Source organism: Bufo gargarizans, chromosome 1, assembly GCF_014858855.1.
Source record: "Bufo gargarizans isolate SCDJY-AF-19 chromosome 1, ASM1485885v1, whole genome shotgun sequence".
In the NCBI taxonomy this organism is placed as follows: domain Eukaryota; kingdom Metazoa; phylum Chordata; class Amphibia; order Anura; family Bufonidae; genus Bufo; species Bufo gargarizans.
In genome coordinates this window covers 385,404,129-385,424,705 of record NC_058080.1, presented here as the reverse complement: position 1 = coordinate 385,424,705, position 20,577 = coordinate 385,404,129, and the positions used below count along the sequence as shown (strand labels likewise).

Below are 20,577 nucleotides of genomic sequence, written 5' to 3'. Positions count from 1 at the left end.
CCGGGACACATCCTGAGCCAAAACGTGACTCCCGTGTGAACCCAGCCTAACAGTTACTAAACGTCCGATGAAAACCACTGATAATGGCATCAAGGCACATTGTGTTCTTCACAATAATCTTCGGGACCCTGGTCGTACAATACAGGTGAAAGCACACGTCCGTTGATGAGACTCCTATCAGTTGGGGGTTTCATAGGCCAATTGTGGTATTTAGGTTCAAGATGCTGTTGATGACTACCTCATGACTCCTGAAGGTGCCGTGCCCTGGCAATACAGTAGGACAGTGGTGAGCAGGCTGATCGGCAGTGATGCATCTTCTTGGAAAGAGGACACTTCGTACATGGAAGAAAATGTCCTACTGCTTTTGAAGATTAACACAGAATACATATACGTTTTTAGAATTATGTTATCAATTAGCAGACTCTTTATTAGTGATATCACTTTTAATGAATTACAGTTAACAAAAGTCAAGATTTATGTTTATTGTCACAGAAATAAATAATGTATTGAACCAAAAATCAGGGTCTGAGGAAAAGCTTATTTTTGGGGAGTGTAATATTGATAACATTTTCTTTAGGAAAGGTTATCAGTATTATATCTCAGGGAATGTAACTGTCGGGAGCACCACCATTTAATAAAGAGATTTTCCAGGATCAGGATATTAATGGCATATCCTCAGGATAGGCCATCAATATTAAAGTGGTGGGGTGCGACTCCCAGCATCTCTGCTGATCGGCTGTTTGAAGAGGCCGTGGCACTCTCGGGGTCATTTATCAAACTGGTGTAAAGAAGAACTGTCTTAGTTGCCCATAGCAACCAATCAAATTCCACCTTTCATTTTCCAAAGGAGCAGTCCAAAATGAAAGGTGGAATCTGATTGGTTGCTATGGGTAACTAAGCCAGTTCTACTTTACACCAGTTTGATAAATGACCCCCTGTGTTTTCTGCAGTTCTTCGCTGTCCTTAGTAAAGATCTCAATCTAAATTCCCTATCAGTATGTCTTTGGACTGTGGGAGGAAACCGGAGTACCCGGAGGAAACCCGCACATGCACGGGGAGAACATACAACCTCCATGCAGATGTTGACCTTGCTAAGAAGGCATAAACAAATTGGATAGAGATGTTCACCACACCCTTGCACTATGGCTACAACCACGAGCATGGCCAGCTACTACCCTGGTAATAATATGCACTTGTAACCAACAAAAGACCAGCTCCAGTGATTGTAGATTAAATAGTATTTAATATAATAAATTAAATATATTTCAAATATACATAAACAGATATATAAATGGAATAAACCTAAAAGTACAAATAAAAATTAACAGTCTCGTTCTCTCTATAGAACCGAACGTGGGGCCCACATTTTTATGGTTCATCTTGGGTTAGGTAAATATAATATAGAGTAAAATCAAATAAAAATAAAAACTCATATAGCTGTAAGAATCTATCCCTAATGATTAGATTGTATACATCCACTTTAATTCAAGTATGTTTGTTCATACTGGGATCCCGGTAATTGTCCCGGTCATCTGTAGGCCAATATTAATGCTGAAAAAGTTAGTCAATTGTACAAATGCCACGCTGTGAAGCACGTCTCACCCTCTTCACAGGTCTTCAGGTGCCTTGTTGTTGAATGTAGTACTGCTCTCGGGCTTGTTATCTGTGGCCGAGATCGGTCTTATCGGCGCATGCGCCCTGTGTCTCTCCGCACTTCAGACCACTACAGCTGATGTCTTCTCACTCCATGTGTCTTTGGAGCTGAATAGGATTCCAGGAGTTTGCTGGTCTGGCAATATCACTCCATGTGGGTTCACATCAAGTTTTATACCCCGTATGACGTATATGTTAGAAAAAAATAGGAGAAAAAAAAAATCACAGCACACCACTTTCTTGTGCAGAGACCGGTAAAAAAAACTTTGACTTTTTTTTACAATGGAACTCTATGATGAATGGATGCCACCGTATGGAGTCTGTCTGAGGCATCTGTTTAACGTATACGTTTTTTGTATACATTAAATATAAGGGAAAAACGCGATGTGAACCTAGCCTTAGTGCCACTTGACCATATAGTGCTGTAGATGGATTTTTAGACATAATGTTCACACTTCTAGCGGTTAAAATGTCGCCAAACGCGCTTCAAACCTTCCTGGTTTCTTCTTCAGTGGCTAAAATGGTAATTACCATTTTAGCCACTGAGAAAGGAACAAGGAAGTCCTGAAACACTACATTATGTGACTCCTTGCTCCCTTGGCTGCAATATATCTCAATGTTCATATAGTACAGCCCACTACAAACAGCTTTGCAACCAACCATTGCTGTATTGGGAGATGGACATGCCCACAGCTGAGGATGATCTTGTATCTGCACAAGGACAAAAGAATGGTAAATCCAGGTAATAAAAGTGTGAAAAATACACTTTGCCACCACAACATACTAATTTGACATAAAGCACCTTCAACCCCTTAGTGACCATTAGTCCCTAGTGACAAAGTGATTTCTTTCATTTTTTTCCCTAGTTGCTTTCGAATAGCTATAACTTTTTTCTTTTGTTGTCGAAATAACCCGAATGGGGCTTGTTTTTTGCGGGACAATGTGTAGTTTTATGACTTTTCATTGGTATTATTTTGGGGTACACAAAACTTTTTGATCGCTTTTTATTTAGTTTTTTTGAAAAATGCAAAAAACAGCAATTCTGGCTTTTTTTTTTTTTTTTTACGGCATTCACTCTACGGGATACATTACATGATAATTGTGTAGAGTGGACCATTATGGACAAAGCAATACCAAACATGTGGAAGAGATTTTATTTTAGCAATTTCTTACATTGAAAAGCGAAATGAAAAAAAAAAAGGGTATTTTGAATTAGAATTTTTTTATTTAATAAAACTTTTTTTTAAACTATTTCCTAGTCTCATAAGGGGAGCTTAATAGGCAATCTTTTAATCACTTGTACAATACATTGCATCCTACAACCAGTGACCCTGCTGCCTCTATACCCCCATGACCAACTTCACCCGCACCTACTGTGTCCTTCTCCCATACCATGTAGATTGTAAGCCCTCACGGGCAGGGCCCTCTCTCCCTCTGTTCCACAGTTTGTAACTCGTCTTGTTCATGATTAGTGCAATTGTCTGTATTATGTATGTATACCTCTTATATGTACAGTGCTATGGAATAAATGGCGCTTTAATAATAAATAATAATAATGTATTATTGTGTCAGTGCTATACTGACATCCACCAGCAGGCAGAGAGGACAGGTATACATTGAAGGCAGGCCTTGACATTCATTAGGCCCTAGGCTGCCAAGACTTCAGCACGCCACTCCCTCTAATCTCTTAGATGCCACTGTCGCTTCTAAGGGGTTAAACGTCTAACGTCTAATGGTGTTTCTGCCGATCCAGGCTGTTAGAGCAGTAGTCCAGCTCTCATATGAGAGTTGAGCCCTCGCTCTCCGCTGCAGGGTCGACATTAAAAAGGTGGCTGTCCAACCTTAAAGGGACTCTGTCACCAGTTTCTAACCCCCCCTTTTAAAACTATTGTTCTCTCCATGGTGCCCTTGTCATTACAAAGCTGTTGTTATAAGATAAATCCGCCCTGTAGTTTTGATAAAAATCGCTTTTATCTAACCTGTCAATCTTCTGGATAAGGTGCCCAGGGCGTTTCTGAAGGTCTGAATCTGCCGCTCTTCGCCGCCGCCGTTGGTGCCCAGCTCCTCCCATGATCCTTTCAGCGCCACCTCGATGTAATGAAATCCGCCTCCGGCTCTCCTCAGTGCCCCCTCCTCCTTTTCAAAGATCCCTCGCGTGCGCACAGGCCTGTGCCTGATGCGCCCGTGCGGACTTTTAGATTCTGCCTCGTTGAGCGAAGTGCGCATGCGCGCGAACATGCGCGAACGCTCAACGAGGCAGAATCTAAAAGTCCGCACGGGCGCATCAGGCACAGGCCTGTGCGCACGCGCGGGATCTTTGAAAAGGAGGAGGGGGCACTGAGGAGAGCCGGAGGCGGATTTCATTACATCGAGGTGGCGCTGAAAGGATCATGGGAGGAGCTGGGCACCAACGGCGGCGGCGAAGAGCGGCAGATTCAGACCTTCAGAAACGCCCTGGGCACCTTATCCAGAAGATTGACAGGTTAGATAAAAGCGATTTTTATCAAAACTACACGGCGGATTTATCTTATAACAACAGCTTTGTAATGACAAGGGCACCATGGAGAGAACAATAGTTATAAAAGGGGGGGTTAGAAACTGGTGACAGAGTCCCTTTAAGGCCCCTTAGTAACCACCGTAAAAAGATGTATTGGTGGTCACTAAGGGATTTAAAATTAATCCAATGCCATGCTACAACATACAATTATATACTTCAACCAAGTGTTTGCCAAAATTTCAAGCTTGAATACATCCATATGTACTGGGGGAATTTATCATGAGAGGAATATTTAAAGTCTGTTTTGCTTGAGTGTATGTTGGTTTACTTTATGCCACATTTACCAAATGTCACATGTTGCTTGATAAGTTTGTCTTATCCTTTCCATCTGGATGAGATGCCTGTAGCAAATGCATAGCACCCAAGTGCACTGTATCCTGACCCTTTTATTTCAATGGATTTGTGCCCATGAGCGTTGTTTTTTACGCATCATCTCTGTGTTCAGGAAAAAGTGCAGCATGTTCTATATTGTGCGTTTTTCACACAGCCCTGGCTCCACAGAAGTGAATAGAGCTTTTGTAAAAATCGGACGACATCCGGACACAATGCGTTTTTCAGTGATGGCTGCTGGGAGATGTAGATTGCTATTCTTTATTTATTTTTTTCACACGTGTGAAAAACTCATGCAATCTGGATACAATCCGGATGGAAAAAACACAAACACTGAACGCAATCACAGACAAAACTGATTCAACTTACGTGCAAAAACACAGCCTGACACAATCCATATCGCTCGTGTCAATGAGGCCGAAGGGCTCATGCACACGACCGTACTGGCTCAGTGCCCGTGCTGCACTCCATATTGTGGTGCAGACTCATTGACTTGAATGGGTCCACGATCCGCAAGATATGACTGAAGATATGCAAGATATGACTGAAGATATGCAAGATATGACTGAAGATAGGACTTTACCTATCTTTTGCGGTGCAGAGTCATGGACCCGAAAATCCCACGGAATCGCTTTGTAATGCTTCCGTGAGCTTCCAATCTGTGTCTCCACTTCACAAAAGGTAGGTGAAGTGAAGTCCTATCTTCAGTCGTATCTTGCGTATCTTCAAGTCAATTAGTCTGCACCGCAATACAGAGTGCACAAGGCCAACTTTTTAAGGCTATAATTTTGGAGTGAAGGCACAATCAATCAGGGCCACTGTCTTATAGATTGTAAGCTCTTGCGAGCAAGGCCCTCACTGCTATTGTCTGAATTGTTGACTTTTCAACCTGTCATGTGCACTTTGTACGTGTTCCCTCTGAATTGTAAAGCGCTGTGGAATACGTTGGCGCTATATAAATAAAGATTATTATTGTCGTGCTGGGTGAGGCACATATATGCCATGCCCTCAAATAGCCCACTACTAGGAGATCTGGTCGGCATTCGGGCTTGTGGCGGTGCACATGGAAGGGGTGCGTTCCCAGTCTTTTTAGAAAACAGATGATCCCGGCACTCGCTTTCTTAAATATGCTTTTATTAACACAACATCAGCTATTACATAGGACGCATTTCGGCACGTCCAGAGTCTTTGTCAGCTATAGTAGTTGGATGGACCAAAACGCGTCCTATGCAATAGCTGATGTTGTGTTAATAAAATCATATTGAAGGAAGCGAGTGTCGAGATCATCTGCCTTCTAAACTCACATTTTTGCAGCCACCTGCAGCACGATTGATATTTCTGCATGTACACGGTGCGGGCAAAACGCCATTGACTTTACTGTGCTGTCATTTCAAATCCACATGAAAAACGTGACGTGTGAATTTTGCCTAAGTGTATTACAAACTTTCTCCTACAGAGAACCCCTGGGTCCCATTAAACCTGTTTAATATTTGCCACAGAAGATTATATCCCTGTTTGTTTAAGGGTCTGCTGTGGGGTTGGGGTCATTTATGGTTCCAATACTGTGGTCTGCAGTGCTATTTGTGCACAAGAAAAGGACAGACCACAGGGGTCACATTCTAATTTAATGGGGTCTGTCAGGATTCACTGCGATTCGGTTAAAGGGATTGTGCCAATAACAAATAATTACATATTCACAGGATGGGGATAAGTAGGGTTGCCACCCTTTTCAACAAAAAATACCGGCCAAGTTAAGCCACACCCCAAAGGGGGTGTTGTTGTGGGAGCGTGGCTTAACACAGGGTGTTACGTCGCTGTCATACTGTGGCTCCTAGTATTATTACTGCCTCCATTAGTGCCCCCCAGTAATATTAATGTCACCATTAGTGCCCCCCCCAGTAATATTAATGTCACCATTAGTGCCCCCCAGTAATAGTAATGCCTCCATTATTGCCCCCCAGTAATATTAATGCCCCCATTAGTGCCACCCAGAATTAATAATTCTCCCCATTAGTGGCCCCCAGAATTAATAGTGCCCCCAGTAATAGCAATGCCTCCTCCACTAACTCACCTCCTCCATTTGCTTGCGCCGCGTTGAACACTCACTGGAAGGTCAGGACAGGACCTGCGCTCCAGCGTGATGTTTCGCAGGTCCTGTCCTCCAGCGAGTGTTCACAGCGGGGTGATGAAATGGAGGAGATGAGTTATTTTTTTAACACAAGTGGGGGTGGGGGAGTTAAGGGCTGTACTAATGAGCGCTTGACAATGGAAGCGCTCATTAGTAACAGTCCATACAGGAAAATACCAGCAATTATTGCTGGTAGAAAGAAAATCACCAGCATCCGCAGGGCTACTAAAATACCAACTTGGCCAGTGAGATACAGACCGGGTGGTAACCCTAGGGTTAAGTGTTTCGCTTGCTGGTCACCCCACTGATCCAGAGAATGGGGGTCTGCAAATGCGGTTGGTCTTCCTCATGAAAATGGCGCCTGTGCACCACCACTCCATCCGCAGGCTGCAGTTCAGCAGCACTTACCCCTGCTTTCAAGATAACTGGGGTTTAAGTAATCAGACCCCCAGCAAACAAACGCCTATCTCCCATCCTGTTGATAGAAAGTGCTAAAAGTGCCTCAGCCCCTTTAAGAACTGGTGTTAAGAAAGCCATTGTGTTCAGGTTCCTCCAATGACTACCATCTCTCTATCCAGAAAACAAATAGCCAAATACATGTTGTAACCTAGCAACTGAGAAGCCACTTTACATGCACCCCCCTCAGCTGCCCTTACAAGCACAGCGGTTGTGTACTGCACGACACCCGCGTGCCTCCGTTTCCTGCCTGAAAAAAACGAAATGCATCCACATCAAATGATGCGGCTCTGCTGCCATCTGCTGGCTGCACGTAGTATTACAGGAAGCCAGAAGCGACGCCACGAATCAGCCACCCGTTCTGAACTGGAGGCTTGGAATGCAAAGCATAGCGCTTTACGGCATAGGTCATGAAAATGAACAGCGTGCTTCACGACATCGGCATCTAGTTCTATGTAGTTTACGGCAACATGTTGGAGACAGTGCTATGTGCTGGGGTGGTGAGCAGGTGAGACTTTGTATTCACTTTCTATAGTCAGGTCAGTGATCATCTATAGATATATATATATATATATATATATATATAAATTAGAAGATATAGATATATATTTGCCTTTGGACTGTCATAAAGCAAAGAGATGATTTCTATAAAAAGAACTGTGACAGGGTCAACTTCCCAGCTATTGTATACAGATGACCCCACATTTGAGCCATGAGGGGTGCAGCCAGAAAAAGGGAATGATTCTTCAAAAATATACCCGTGGTGGGCAGCTTGTTGCCTGGTATGTATGGCCTGGGCACGCAGAGATAGTCTTTCCATAGGAGTAGATCCCACCAATGGGAGAAACCAAAACGTGAAACCATGTTATCGGCAAGAGTGGTGCACGTTGAAGTGTGAATTGCACTGATTACGAGTACTGCATGTGCTCAAGCGCCATGCTCGAGTCTCCTCCTCCCCTCCTACGCAGCCAATAACCCTTCTGGTAAGTATTGCCCACACTGTAATGCCAGTAGCCATGTTGGAGCTATATAGCACCCGATGACGCATGTTCAGCTCCTTCGTAGTCAGGAAGAGCTGAGCATAGGAAGGGGTAGGGAGTGTAATTGAAGATTATTATTTTGTACAAAAACGTTTCAGAGACCCAGAAGTCCCTATAAGGACTATTGTGTGTGACAGCAGCAATATATGTTTGTAGCGCTAAATTGCTCAGTGTTAGGGAGAGCTGTGCATAGTAAGGGACAGACAGTGTAGGGAGTGTAATAGGAAGATTTTTATACAAAAAACTTTTCAGAGACCCGAAAGTCCTTTTAAGGACTATTGTGTATGACAGCAGCAATATATATATATTTTTTTAGCGCATCCTGCACTAAATACCATGTAATAGGCCTCTGTGGACAGTTAAATTATTCACACTGAATCTCCTGTGTAAAGTGTGCGCATTCCTAAAATATCAGTGACATCCAGTGCACTTTTTCTGTAGACACTGCGAACAGTGACATTAACTGTGGTACCTGTCCTTATCACAAATACCTTTTGTAAAAGCATACACTTCCAAATCCTACGCTACTGTACGTGTGACATACATTTAAGCACATATCACATTTTAATGAAGAAGGCGAGCAGTAAGGGACTGGGAAGTGGCTGTGATGCTGATGGTGCACGCAGATGTCACGGTTGATGTTGCAGATAGCTGGAACTTATAAATAAACATCTGACTGGCTTGATCCCAAGCTAAGGAGTATATAGGTGAGCCCTATAAAACCCTAAGAGCTCTCCCTGACTGCTATGCCCATGCAAGGGTCTGAATGGTAGACGATTGCATGCCCACGTACCTAAGACTGTGTGACACCTGAAGACCCTATAATAGTGAGGGGACACGACCACCGGCTCCCTGCACTTAAAACTGACGGAGTGTCACGGCCATGGCTATGACCGTGACTCCTGAACCGCATGCGGTTGTCAGCGGTTTAGTTTGCTTGTCAATCACAGGTGAGGCCAGTGGTATTTGCCTCACCTGTGGTTTCCGCTGGCAACAGTATGTATGTGTCAGCTTGCTATGCCGTGCATGCGGTTGTGTGTGAATCTGTGTATGTGTGCACTTGTGTTTATGTATTATGTGCACTTCCCCTTTAAGTGGTGTTTTCCCTTTCCTGTGGTGCTGGAAGGGTTAACTCCCTTCCCAGTGTGTGTGAGATGTCACTAGGTGTGTCCGACTGTGGGGTGTGGCTTCTTGGCCTATATAGCCTGGGTGTTTAGCATGGCTCAGGGGGTTGCTTCAGCCATGCTTGCTGGAGCAGCCTCCTGTGACCTCCATCTTCCTTGCCAGTGAGAGCCACCCCTGTGGTCATAAAGTATTGTTGTTATGTTAAAGTATTGTCGTGTTGTTGATGTCTTTATGTGTGTGATGTTGTATGTTGTTCTGTTGGGACCTTCCTATGTTTTGGTGCAGCTCACGGTTCTGGATTCCTGTCTGCTCAGGGATCCAGTTAGCATGGCTGTGGCAGGTTGGTGGAACTTGGTGTTCGCCTGCCATTCCCGTAAGGCTGTTTATGTCCCCCTTTGCCCAACAGCTTGGCCGTTGAGACTCCTGCTCCTCCGTGCCTAGGAGGAGTAGGTCGTCTTGCCCTGCTCCTAGCTCAGGGACCTGCGGAGGGTAAGTCAGGGCTCCGAGGTTCCTGCGCATGGGTCCTCTTACCATCAAGGTCGGCCCATGCAGGTTAGGAGTTAGGGTCAGGTTAGGGATGCGTGAGGAGGTGACCTGCTCCCTATCCTGTTCTCATGGCCGAGTAGCCACTACATCTCCTGGCATCTCACGGCTGAGGGTTTCCCCCATCCTCAGCCGTGACACGGAGTCAGGGTCACCTAGAATCAAGCCAGCAAGGAAACACAAATAAAGAAAAAGACTTATCTTAGCAAACAGAAGCAGCAGCCTCCAGCAGTGAACACCTCATCCAGGAAGTAGTATAAACCACAAAGTGAGGCAGTATGGGAGGGAAAATAAAAGGAGACAATTAGTCTAAATAGGTGACACCTGGGAGAAGGAAAGGAGATGAGAAAGTGAAACCAAAACAAAGAACGTCTGCCAGACCTTCTCACAGAACTGGCGGTGACAGTACCCCTCCCTTTACGGGTGGACTCCGGACACTCAGAGCCCACCTTCTCAGGATGAGACCTATGGATAGCCCTGATGAGACAAGTGGCCTTAATGTCCGCCACTGGGACCCACATCCTCTCCTCAGGACCATAACCCTCCCAATGAACGAGGTAATGGAGAGAACCGCGGATAATGCGAGAATCCACAATCCTAGAGACCTAAAATTCAATTTTACCATCAACAAAAATCGGAGGAGGAGGCGGAGGCAAAGGGGAGGGTACAGTGGGTTGGACATAAGGTTTTAGTAGGGACCTGTGAAAAATATTATGGATCTTCCAAGTCTGAGGAAGATAAAGACGGAAGGCAATGAGATTGATGACGGACAAGATCTTGTAAGGCCTAATAAACCTAGGACCCAACTTCCAGGAGGGAACTTTCAGTTTGATATTCTTTGTAGACAACCACACCAGATCACCCACATTCAGGTCCGGACCAAATACACGTCTCTTATCCGCCACACGCTTATATCTCTCACTCATTCTCTTCAGATTACCCTGAATCTTTTGCCAACTAAATGACAAAGACGAGGAAAATCTCTCCTCATCAGGTAAACCAGAAGACCCCTGTCCAGAGAATGTCCCAAACTGCGCATGAAACCCATAAAATGGTGACTTATCAGAGGACTCCTGGCGACGGTTATTTAAAGAGGACCTTTCACTAGAATAAAACTTCTAAACTAACTATACAGACATGTAGAGCGGCGCCCAGGGATCCCCCTGCTCTTACTGTTATACCTGGGCGCCGCTCCGTTCTCCCGGTATAGCCTCCGGTATCGTCATAGTTTGGCTCCACCCAGGGGGACCTGCCGGCGTCTCATTCTCCTATGCTGTAGCGCTGGCCAATCGCAGCGCTCAGCTCATAGCCTGAGAGGCTATGGGCGCCGCTCTACATGTCTGTGTAGTTAGTTTAGAAGTTTTATTCTAGTGAAAGGTCCTCTTTAAAGCAAACTCAGCAAGGGACAAAAAAGAATACCAATCCTCCTGATTCTCCGCCACAAAACAGAGCAGATATGTCTGCAGATTCTGATTGACGCCTTCGGTCTGACCATTCGACTGCAGGTGAAAAGCAAAAGAGAACAAGAACTAAATCCCCAAGCAAGAACAGAAGGCCTTCCAGAATCTGGAAACAAATTGCGTGCCCCTATCAGAAACGATGTCTGAAGGAATGCCGTGCAATTTAACAATGTGATCAACAAACGCTTGCGCCAACGTCTTAGCATTGGGTAACCAAGGGAAGGGAATGAAACGCGCCATTTTGCTAAAATGGTCCACTACCACCAGAATCACAGTCTTCCCCGAGTAACGAGGCAGGTCCGTAATGAAGTCCATGGACAAATGCGTCCAAGGACGGGAAGGAATGGGTAACGGGAGGAGAGAACCCGATGGCCGTGAATGAGGGATCTTGGCACGAGCGCAGGTCTCGCAAGCTGCCACAAAACCCTTAACCGTCTTACGAAGAGCCAGCCACCAGAATCTCCGAGCAATGAGATCCACTGTGGCTCTACTCCCCGGGTGCCCAGCAAGGACAGTATCGTGGTGCTCCTTAAAAACCTTGTGTCGTAAAGCGAGAGGCACAAACAACCTCCCAGGAGGACAAAGATCAGGAACCTCTGCCTGGGCTGCCTGAACCTCTGCCTCCAATTCAGGATAAAGAGCAGAGACGACCACCCCTTCAGCCAAAATGGGAGCCGGGTCTTCAAAGTTCCCCCCTCCCGGAAAACAACGTGACGGGGCATCCGCTTTCACATTTTTAACCCCAGGGCGGAACGTGACAACAAAATTAAACCTAGAAAAGAACAAAGACTATCTGGCCTGTCTCGGGTTCAGACGCTTGGCTGATTCCAAGTAGGCCAGATTTTTATGGTCGGTAAACACGGTAATGGGTGTCTGCTCCTTCTAACCAATGGTGCCATTCCTCAAAAGCTAATTTGATGGCCAACAACTCCCTATCTCCCACATCGTAATTTCTCTCTGCAGAGGAGAGTTTCCTTTTTTTTTTTTTTCTGGTGTCCTTCGACAGCTCTTTGGTCTTGGCCATAGTGGACTTTGGAGTGTGACTGTTTGAGGTTGTGGACAGGTGTCTTATACTGATAACAGGTAACGAGTGGAGGACAGAGGAGCCTCTTAATGAAGAAGTTACAGGTCTGTGAGAGTCAGAAATCTTGCTTGTTTGTAGGTGACCAAATACTTATTTTACTGAGGAATTTACCAATTAATTCATTAGAATTCCTACAATGTGATTTCCTGTATTCTTTCTCCCCCTTCTGTCTCTCATAGTTGAAGTGTACCTATGATGAAAATTACAGGCCTCTCTCATCTTTTTAAGTGGGAGAACTTGCAGTGTTCGGGTGTCCGCCTGGCCGTGCGGAGGCAAACTGATCCGTCCAGACTTACAATGTAAGTCAATGGGGACGGATCCGTTTGAAGTTGACACAATATGGCTCAATTTCAAATGGCTCCGTCCCCCATTGACTTTCAATGTAGAGTCTGGACGGATCCGTCTGTGCTACTTTCACACATAGACTTTTGTCTAAAATATAATGCAGACGGATCCGTTCTGACCGGATCCCATCCTCTGCATTATAGGAGCGGATCCGTCTGTGCAGCCCCAGACGGATCCGCTCTGAACGCAAGTGTGAAAGTAGCCTTAGCTCAACCTCCGAATAATTTGTTTTCCTTACCGAATTATATAGTGACAGGGCAATGAAAGCACAAGTAAGAAGAATAGGGGGATATTTTGTACTGATGTTAACTTTGCTTTGCTTCCTGCAGAGTGAGTTCAGTTCTTCAGCGGGATGTTAAGCAGTTCGGCAAACAGTTCCTCTTTGACCGAAAGGAAGAAACATGCTGGAACTCTGATCAGGTATAGTCATGTCAGATGTTGGTGGGTCTCATCGTAAGTAGGTCTGGGCTACGCAGTGCATGTCATTTAACATAGCATCAAAATACATGTGACAGACTTGATAACTACTACTGTGCAGTCTGACACTTGAAACCCATACAGGTCAACAGGAAGCAAACAACTTCTATGCTCCCAATGGTTTCTAAAAGCCACCATGTCTAGCTGACAGTACAGTAGATCCAGAAAAATCCCTGGCCCATTGCTTATTATGTTATGTCACCTGTCTAAATTTTTAAGATATTCTAGAAAACTTTACATATATATGCACAGTTTATGCGCCCCATTTAGAGAAGGAATCCGGGACCTTACTGTAGAGGTCATCTGGGTTTAAGACACAGCAGCTCCTGCAGGTACCCAGAGATCATATAATCACCAGGAAGGAAGCAAAGCACGTCATGTCCGCTTCCTGAACTGCGATCGGGAAGGGATAGTAAAAAAAACTTCTATATGGGGAGCCCAAATATTGTTGACAACTGGCTTCACACTTCTGCAACTGCATGATCTCTGTGCATCTGCAGACTCAGAAAGGACATTCAGGAACTTCGTGCCCCACCAGACATTATAAGTAGTCTGTCGGTCTTCATGTGGTTATCTAATATAAAACATTTTCAAATGCCAATTAGGGTTTTCTGTGTGAAGATGCCACTTTTGCCCTATCATGGTACTACATGGGAAGTACTCACCTTTTTGCCAGGATCACTTGCTGATTACAGCTAACTGTGGGAGACACTCCATGTTCAGCTTGATTTTAAGAAACCTTTCTAACTAGAAGGGATTGTCCTATGCAAACAGCCTGCTTAGTGTTACTGATCACCATCTGTGAAATTCATACCTGCATCACTGATATATTTTCTTGCCCTAGGGATCATCTCAGTGGATTACACTGGAATTCCCACACAAGATCTGCATATCAGAAATCCACATCCAGTTCCAAGGTGGCTTTTCCAGCAGGAGCTGCATACTAGAAGGTAATGGCCAATGACTTGGCTTTTTCCTACTGAATGCAAAGCATGATTTAGCAGAGTTGATAACGTAGGACAAACGAGTCTTGTTTTCATCTGCAGGAGGCCTTAAAGAAGGTGAACTAGTGAAGATTGCTGAATTTTACCCAGAAGATAACCATACCCTTCAAATATCCTTTGTAGCACAGCATCCATTATAAGACTAGGTTCATATGGCCTTTTCTGTTCCGGCACGGGAACAGAATTGCCAGATGCGACATCCAGTGGTGCTTGAAAGCTTGTGAAACATTCAGAATATTCTATATTTCTGCGTAAATTTCACCTAAAACTACATCAGATTTTCCTAAAAGTGGATAACCAGATCAAACAAAAGTCAAAATTGTTAGATTGGTGATTTATTGAGGAAAATTATCCAATATCACAAGGGAATCAACAAGGTAAAAGAGGAGAGAATATTTAAAAGAAGAAAAACTGCTACAAGAGGACATAGTTTTAAATTAGAGGGGCAAAGGTTTAAAAGTAATATAAGGAAGTATTACTTTACTGAGAGGGTAGTGGATGCATGGAATAGCCTTCCTGCAGAAGTGGTAGCTGCAAATACAGTGAAGGAGTTTAAGCATGCATGGGATAGGCATAAGGCCATCCTTCATATAAAATAGGGCCAGGGGCTATCCATAGTATTTAGTATATTAGGCAGACTAGATGGGTCAAATGGTTCTTATCTGCCGACACATTCTATGTTTCTATGTCTGTGAGTGGCAAAAATATGTAAACCTTTAGGATTGGCAGACAATTTAAAGGTTAAATTAAGTGTTTTCAGTCAAGGGGATGACAATTAGATGTGAGTAGGCAACCTGCTACATATAAAGAACATGGATCTATCATCCATGTTCCATCCATCTTTACAGCACATTTGTGGAAGCGTATCATGTCAGAAACAAAGGAGATTTCTGAGGAGCTCTGAATTAAGAGTTGTTGATGCCCATTAGGCTGGAGAGGGTTACAAAACCATCTCTAAAGAGTTTGGACTCCACCAATCCACAGTCAGACATATTTTATACAAATGCAGGAAATTAAAGACCATTATTACCCTCCCCAGGAGTAGTGGACCGAAAAATGATATGTCTGGGTTCAGCTCTGAACCCGAACAACCCCTTTAAGACGGAATTTTAGAGTTGCCAGCCTCTACATCACTTCTGCGTATCCAGAGCAAGTCTAAATGTAAGCCAGCTGTAGAAAACGATGAATGAAACTGGCCTGCCAGCCCTTCCCTGCCATGTCCACTTTTTTAGACCTGGGAAAAGTCGCACATTGCAGTGCAAATAACCGTTGTGCCGCAATCTGCGCCAGAAATACGCATAATGTAGGCGTAGTTCTGGATAGTAAATTACCCCTTAAGTGTCTGATCGGTGGAGGCCTGACCTCTGGGAACCTTGCCAATCACTAGAGTGTGGGCCTATGATGCCGCCTCATTTATGTCTGCCACTCCATTCAACTGTACTGGACTGGCGGAGATAGCCGAGTGCATTTGCTCTGCTATCTCTGGCACTCCATAGAGTTTAATGGAACTGTAGACATGCATGAATGTCCACCATTCCATTCAAATGGGGAACATGGGACTCCAGCAGTCAGACCCCCACTGACCAGACTTATCCCCTATCCTGTGGGTAGGGGATAAATTGTTGTCATGAGACAACCTCTTTAATCGCCCAGCAGGATCTAGGGGAAAAGTTGGAGACTACCCCTTCCCCTGTATACAGTTAGAACTCTTGTCAGTCATCTGTTACCCCGTACAATACCTTTAACAATTCAGAGTTCGGCATTTTAGTATTCCATCTTTGTGTTGTAGAACATCAACAAAAATGCATGATCTCGTTTCACGTGTGTTGCAGAAATATTGTCAGACATAGATGCCACTGACATGAGTCCAGCAAGGGATCAATGAGCACTGAAGAGGAGTGTGCATATTCCTAGGATGGGAAATAAGTTCATATTTATTATTTATTTTTTGGGGGTGGGGACAAAAGTTATATTAGCATAATAATGTTCAATTAGAAAAAAAAGTGCATTCATTAATTTTTGATCTTGTGTCATCTATTTCTCCTTAATTGTGCCGCACAAATTTAATTTTCCAGAGGAGTATACTGAAAAACTGCGTCTCTGCTTTCCCAACAGTACAGATTTCTTTGGGAGGATTGTGGTCTACCACCTCGATGTGCTGGGGCGCAAGAACTGAAACTGCACTACAGTGGATTAGGATCAGTAACCAGCAATTGTTTTTGGTATAAGGAGTCCAATCAACTGCGCTACATCTTAATGCCAAGAGTACAATTAAGTGTACTATAGACGCTACAGTCCAGTTATAAAGATGATATCAAGTGACCTTTACATTCTGCTTGGACCTCTATCGAACTGAAACTTGCACATTCAAGGCTTTTTAGTGGGCCAAATGTTATTTTATTATTAAAATGAAAGCTAAAATTAAAAATGTCAAATATTTATAATAAATTGACTAAAAGCTTTGTCCATGTACTTCCTCCGTGTTTAAAGGGGTTTTGCCAAATTACTACCATGTCCTAAAATATTGATCATGGGGGAACGACTCCTGGGACTAGCACTGATAGTCGGACCTGAAACCTGGCCATCCTTACTATCCAGGCTACATTGAATGGATGACAGCCTCAGCTAGGGCCGCCACTGGATATGACACTCTAGCGGAGATCTGGAATCTCTCACTCCTTGTAGGTTGGACTTTGAGAAAAATTGTCCGAAAGGGAGAGGATTTGCTAACATTTTCTTGGATTATGCGTACCAACTCCCTCATGCTGTGATCCGATCTGCCTTTCAATAAAAGAACTACGGCTATAGAATTTATAAGCCATTATTTTACTTTTTTCCCCCGTGTATACTGGGCAATATTGTAAGGCATAGACTGGCAGTACATGTCAGATTCTGTAGCTGGCACTACCACTGGTGGTATATGTGCTGTTACGTACGTATTAGATGGACAGAGACGTAACAAATCTCTAGTGATATCAAACAAAACATGCACAAATTACACTGCATAGTATTTGTTACATGCAATATAATCCATAAGTATAAGGTTACATTCACACAAACGTATTTTGTTCCCGTTTTTTTGTTCCGTTGTTTTGCGGATAGGATGCCGACCCATTTATTTTGTGTGCTGTCCGCATCAGTATTTCCGTTCCGTAGCCCCACAAAAAAAATAGAACCTGTCCTATTCTTGTCCTTTTTGCGGACAAGGATAGGCATTCGTTTTTTTTGCGGACCGCAAAACACATACGGTCGGTGCATTCACACGACCGTAATTCTGGGTCCACATAATTTCAATGGGGTCGCAAAAATGCGGACAGCACACTGTGTGCTGTCTGTACCAGTTGTTCCATTCCAGAGCATGTACTATTCTTGTCCGTGGACAAGAATTAGCATTTTCTTTATGGCACCGTCCATGTGCAGTCCACACACGGCCAGTATCCGTGTTTTGCGGACCGCAAAACACTTATGGTTGTGTGAATGCACCCTAATTCCAGTCTAGTGCAAGCATGTGGTAGGTCACAGGTTCTTTAATTCACCTTGTACCCCCTTTCAAATAGCAATTTTTGTGAGGTCCTGTGGGTATCAGTTTGGAGGGGGACTAGTTCAGTGGTTAGATTAGCCATTCTCTTGGGCCCCTTGCGGATGAGCGTGAGCGGATTAGGTCTGGATGCGTCCAGTGAAAAATGCGCGATTTTACTAGCAAGTTCATTCAGTTTTGTCTGCAATCGCGTTCAGTTTTTATTACGTGGGTGCAATGCAATTTAATGCATTTTGCACGCTTGTGATAAAAAACTGAATGTTTACAGACAACATCTCTTAGCAACCATCAGTGAAAAACGCATTGCATCCACACTTGCTTGAGGATGCGATTTTCATGCAGCCCCATTCACTTCTATGGGGCCTGCGTTGCGTGAAAATCACAGAATATAGAACATGCTGCGATTTTCACACAATGCACAAGTGATGCGGGAAAACCAAAGCTTATGCACCTGCGTGGAATACTCGCTCGTGTGTAAGGGGCCTAAGGGTATTTATGAAAAAATGCATCAATGTAGAGGTTTTTCATTGGGGAAGCACATTTGTGAAAAACATAAAATCCTCTCCCATATCCAGTAAAAACCTGGGTGGTATTTTTTTCTTTGCACATTGCTTGTATGTAGGGTTGAGCGAACGTGTGTTTTCAGGTTCAGCGTATCTAAGAATTCTGTTATGGATTCCGCTACTACGGACCATAAGGCTACATCTTGAATATTGGATTCTGTTTTGGGATCCATATACTATGAAGGATATAAGTGAGCGAGAAAGGATTCCGAGATTAATTTAATAAGTGAATTTAATTTTTACTAATATGTCATATAATTAAAATTAAATTACATTATTTAAAATTAAATAACTGGTAAAATAATGTGAAAACATGGCTAATATCTTTCAAAACAGTGCCAAACCTGGCTATAGGTTGCATGTGGTATTGCAGCTCAGCCCCATCCACTTCAATAGAGTTGGGCTGTAATACTGTACACAACCCATGGAAAGGTTTGGCTCTGTTTCAGGAAGGAAGAGGATAGGCTATCAGTATCGAAATCCCAGAGAATGCTTTTAATGACTTGCGACTGCCCATGGATTATAAACGTCCAGATGTCTCTGCATAGACATTTTAAAACTAATGTTGCAGCTGCTGGAGTGGTAAGCCCCTTGAGAAGGCTGGGATGGGTTATTATTTTATTTTATTTTTTTACCGTCCCTGCCTTCCTTTTCACTCTACACACAGCACTGAACAAGCACTGTGTATAGATATCAGGAAGGATTAATGCCGCTTCCTGATCCGGTACTAGTTGTCATGTGATCGCCAGGGTCAGGAGTCTGCGGATCCCTGTCCAAACTCCCTGGGGGCTGTAATTGGGGCTAGGAAGATGCCGTCGCGCCCCTTCACATACTGATGACCTGAGGATAAGTAATCAGTATAAAACATTGGAAACCCCATTCAGCTGCAAATCAGTACTGGATAAGCCCTCTTTCACAAGGGCGTGCGCGCCCCGTGGTCGTGCTGCGGCCTGCAAAGTGCGGGCAGCAATGCATGAGCACAGTCCGTGGGGCAGCCGCAGCGGATTGTGGACCCATTCATTTGAATGGGTCAGCAATCTGGCCGTTCCGCAAAAAGATAGGACATGTTTTATCTTTTTGCGGAACGGAAGTACGGGACGAAACCCCACGGAAGAACTCTGTAGGGTTCCGTTCCGCTTCTCCGGATTTGCGGACCCATTGAAGTAAATAGGTCCGCATCTGTGATGCGGAATGCCCACAGAATGGCACCCGTGTATTGCGGGTCCGCAATACGGCAACGGGGCGACCACGCCCGTGTGAAAGAGGCCTAAGAGCGGTGGCAGTCAGCATATAGTGCAGGGCTGCATCTGTCTTTCAGGACAGTGAGGCAAGTCTTTTTCAGATCGCCCCCTCCGCTTTCCTCTAGACCAGGGGTGCACAACCTTTTTTGGTCTGGGGGCCGCATTGTCACATCGCTCTATTTCAAGGGGCCACAAATAAAAAATGTTGATTGGCGCTCATCTGCCTATTACACAAGCCAGTGCAAAGTGACTTGGGAGGAGTGATCGCTGCCACAGTCGTGCTGCAGATAATCGGACATCTTTCATCCTGATAAAATATGCAAATCAGCCGACAAATGAGCAATTCCTTGTTTATGGACTGATCAGCTGCACGATTATACCGGCCAGATATAAGATATGAGCGCTCCAATGAACACTTGTTCCCAGTAATTGTCCCATATATCGTGCTGCAGCATAGCCCCTGAAACCAGTAAGTTATACTTACCTGCTCCCCGCCTCTCTGGTTCTTCGAACTGCCTCCGCTGTTTATACCTGGCAGTGCATGGACATGGTCATACACCACTCCAGACAATGACTGGCTTAGGCGGTGATGTGGCCACAAGCAGCGTGTCACTGCTGAAGCCAGTCATTGACTGGAGCCGTGCAAGTGACCATGGCCATGCACTGCCAGGTGTAAACAGAGCAGGAACCGGAAGATGGAGGCAGCGGAGGCAGTGCAGAGGACCAGAGCGGAGTGGAGCAGGTAATTATGAATTTTCGATTTCAGAGGCCATGCTGCAGGAACTTGTTAAAAATCATTTTTACCAGAAAAGTGGCGACATTTCCTTCCATCCTGCCTCCTATTTATAAATCAGCCTTTTCCCTCACTGCAGAGGCCGGCGCTCACTTGTTATTACCTCCTCCTGCCCCCAGTAATAGGGGCCCTGCAGTAACCAGTAAGCACTTTACCTTGCAAGTGGGGAAGGCGCCTATTGGTTAACGCTTGAATGACCAGGCCCAAAAAGGCCTTAAGGACCAAACACTTTTTTGTGAT

At 44.5% G+C, this 20,577-nt stretch overlaps 1 protein-coding gene across 1 annotated transcript; it reads left to right on the top strand.

Annotated features, from left to right (window-relative positions):
- The first annotated feature begins 7,564 nt into the window (after nt 1–7,564).
- LOC122931471 (nuclear receptor 2C2 associated protein) lies at nt 7,565–16,664 on the top strand. Its single transcript, XM_044285539.1, has 5 exons — nt 7,565–7,632; nt 13,051–13,141; nt 14,043–14,148; nt 14,245–14,312; nt 16,262–16,664. The coding sequence occupies exons 1-5, from the start codon at nt 7,595–7,597 to the stop codon at nt 16,376–16,378; spliced, it is 420 nt and encodes a 139-aa protein (XP_044141474.1). The 5' UTR covers nt 7,565–7,594; the 3' UTR covers nt 16,379–16,664.
- Nucleotides 16,665–20,577: the final 3,913 nt, after the last annotated feature.

What these genes read in the sequence shown, in the direction of transcription:
- LOC122931471 (XM_044285539.1), top strand. Translation starts at nt 7,595, where the DNA reads ATGTTGGAGACAGTGCTATGTGCTGGGGTGGTGAGCAG. An exon ending in TGTGCTGGGGTGGTGAGCAG is followed by an intron (nt 7,633 to 13,050) that starts GTGAGACTTTGT and finishes TGCTTCCTGCAG; the next exon opens with AGTGAGTTCAGTTCTTCAGC. An exon ending in CAGGAGCTGCATACTAGAAG is followed by an intron (nt 14,149 to 14,244) that starts GTAATGGCCAAT and finishes TTTCATCTGCAG; the next exon opens with GAGGCCTTAAAGAAGGTGAA.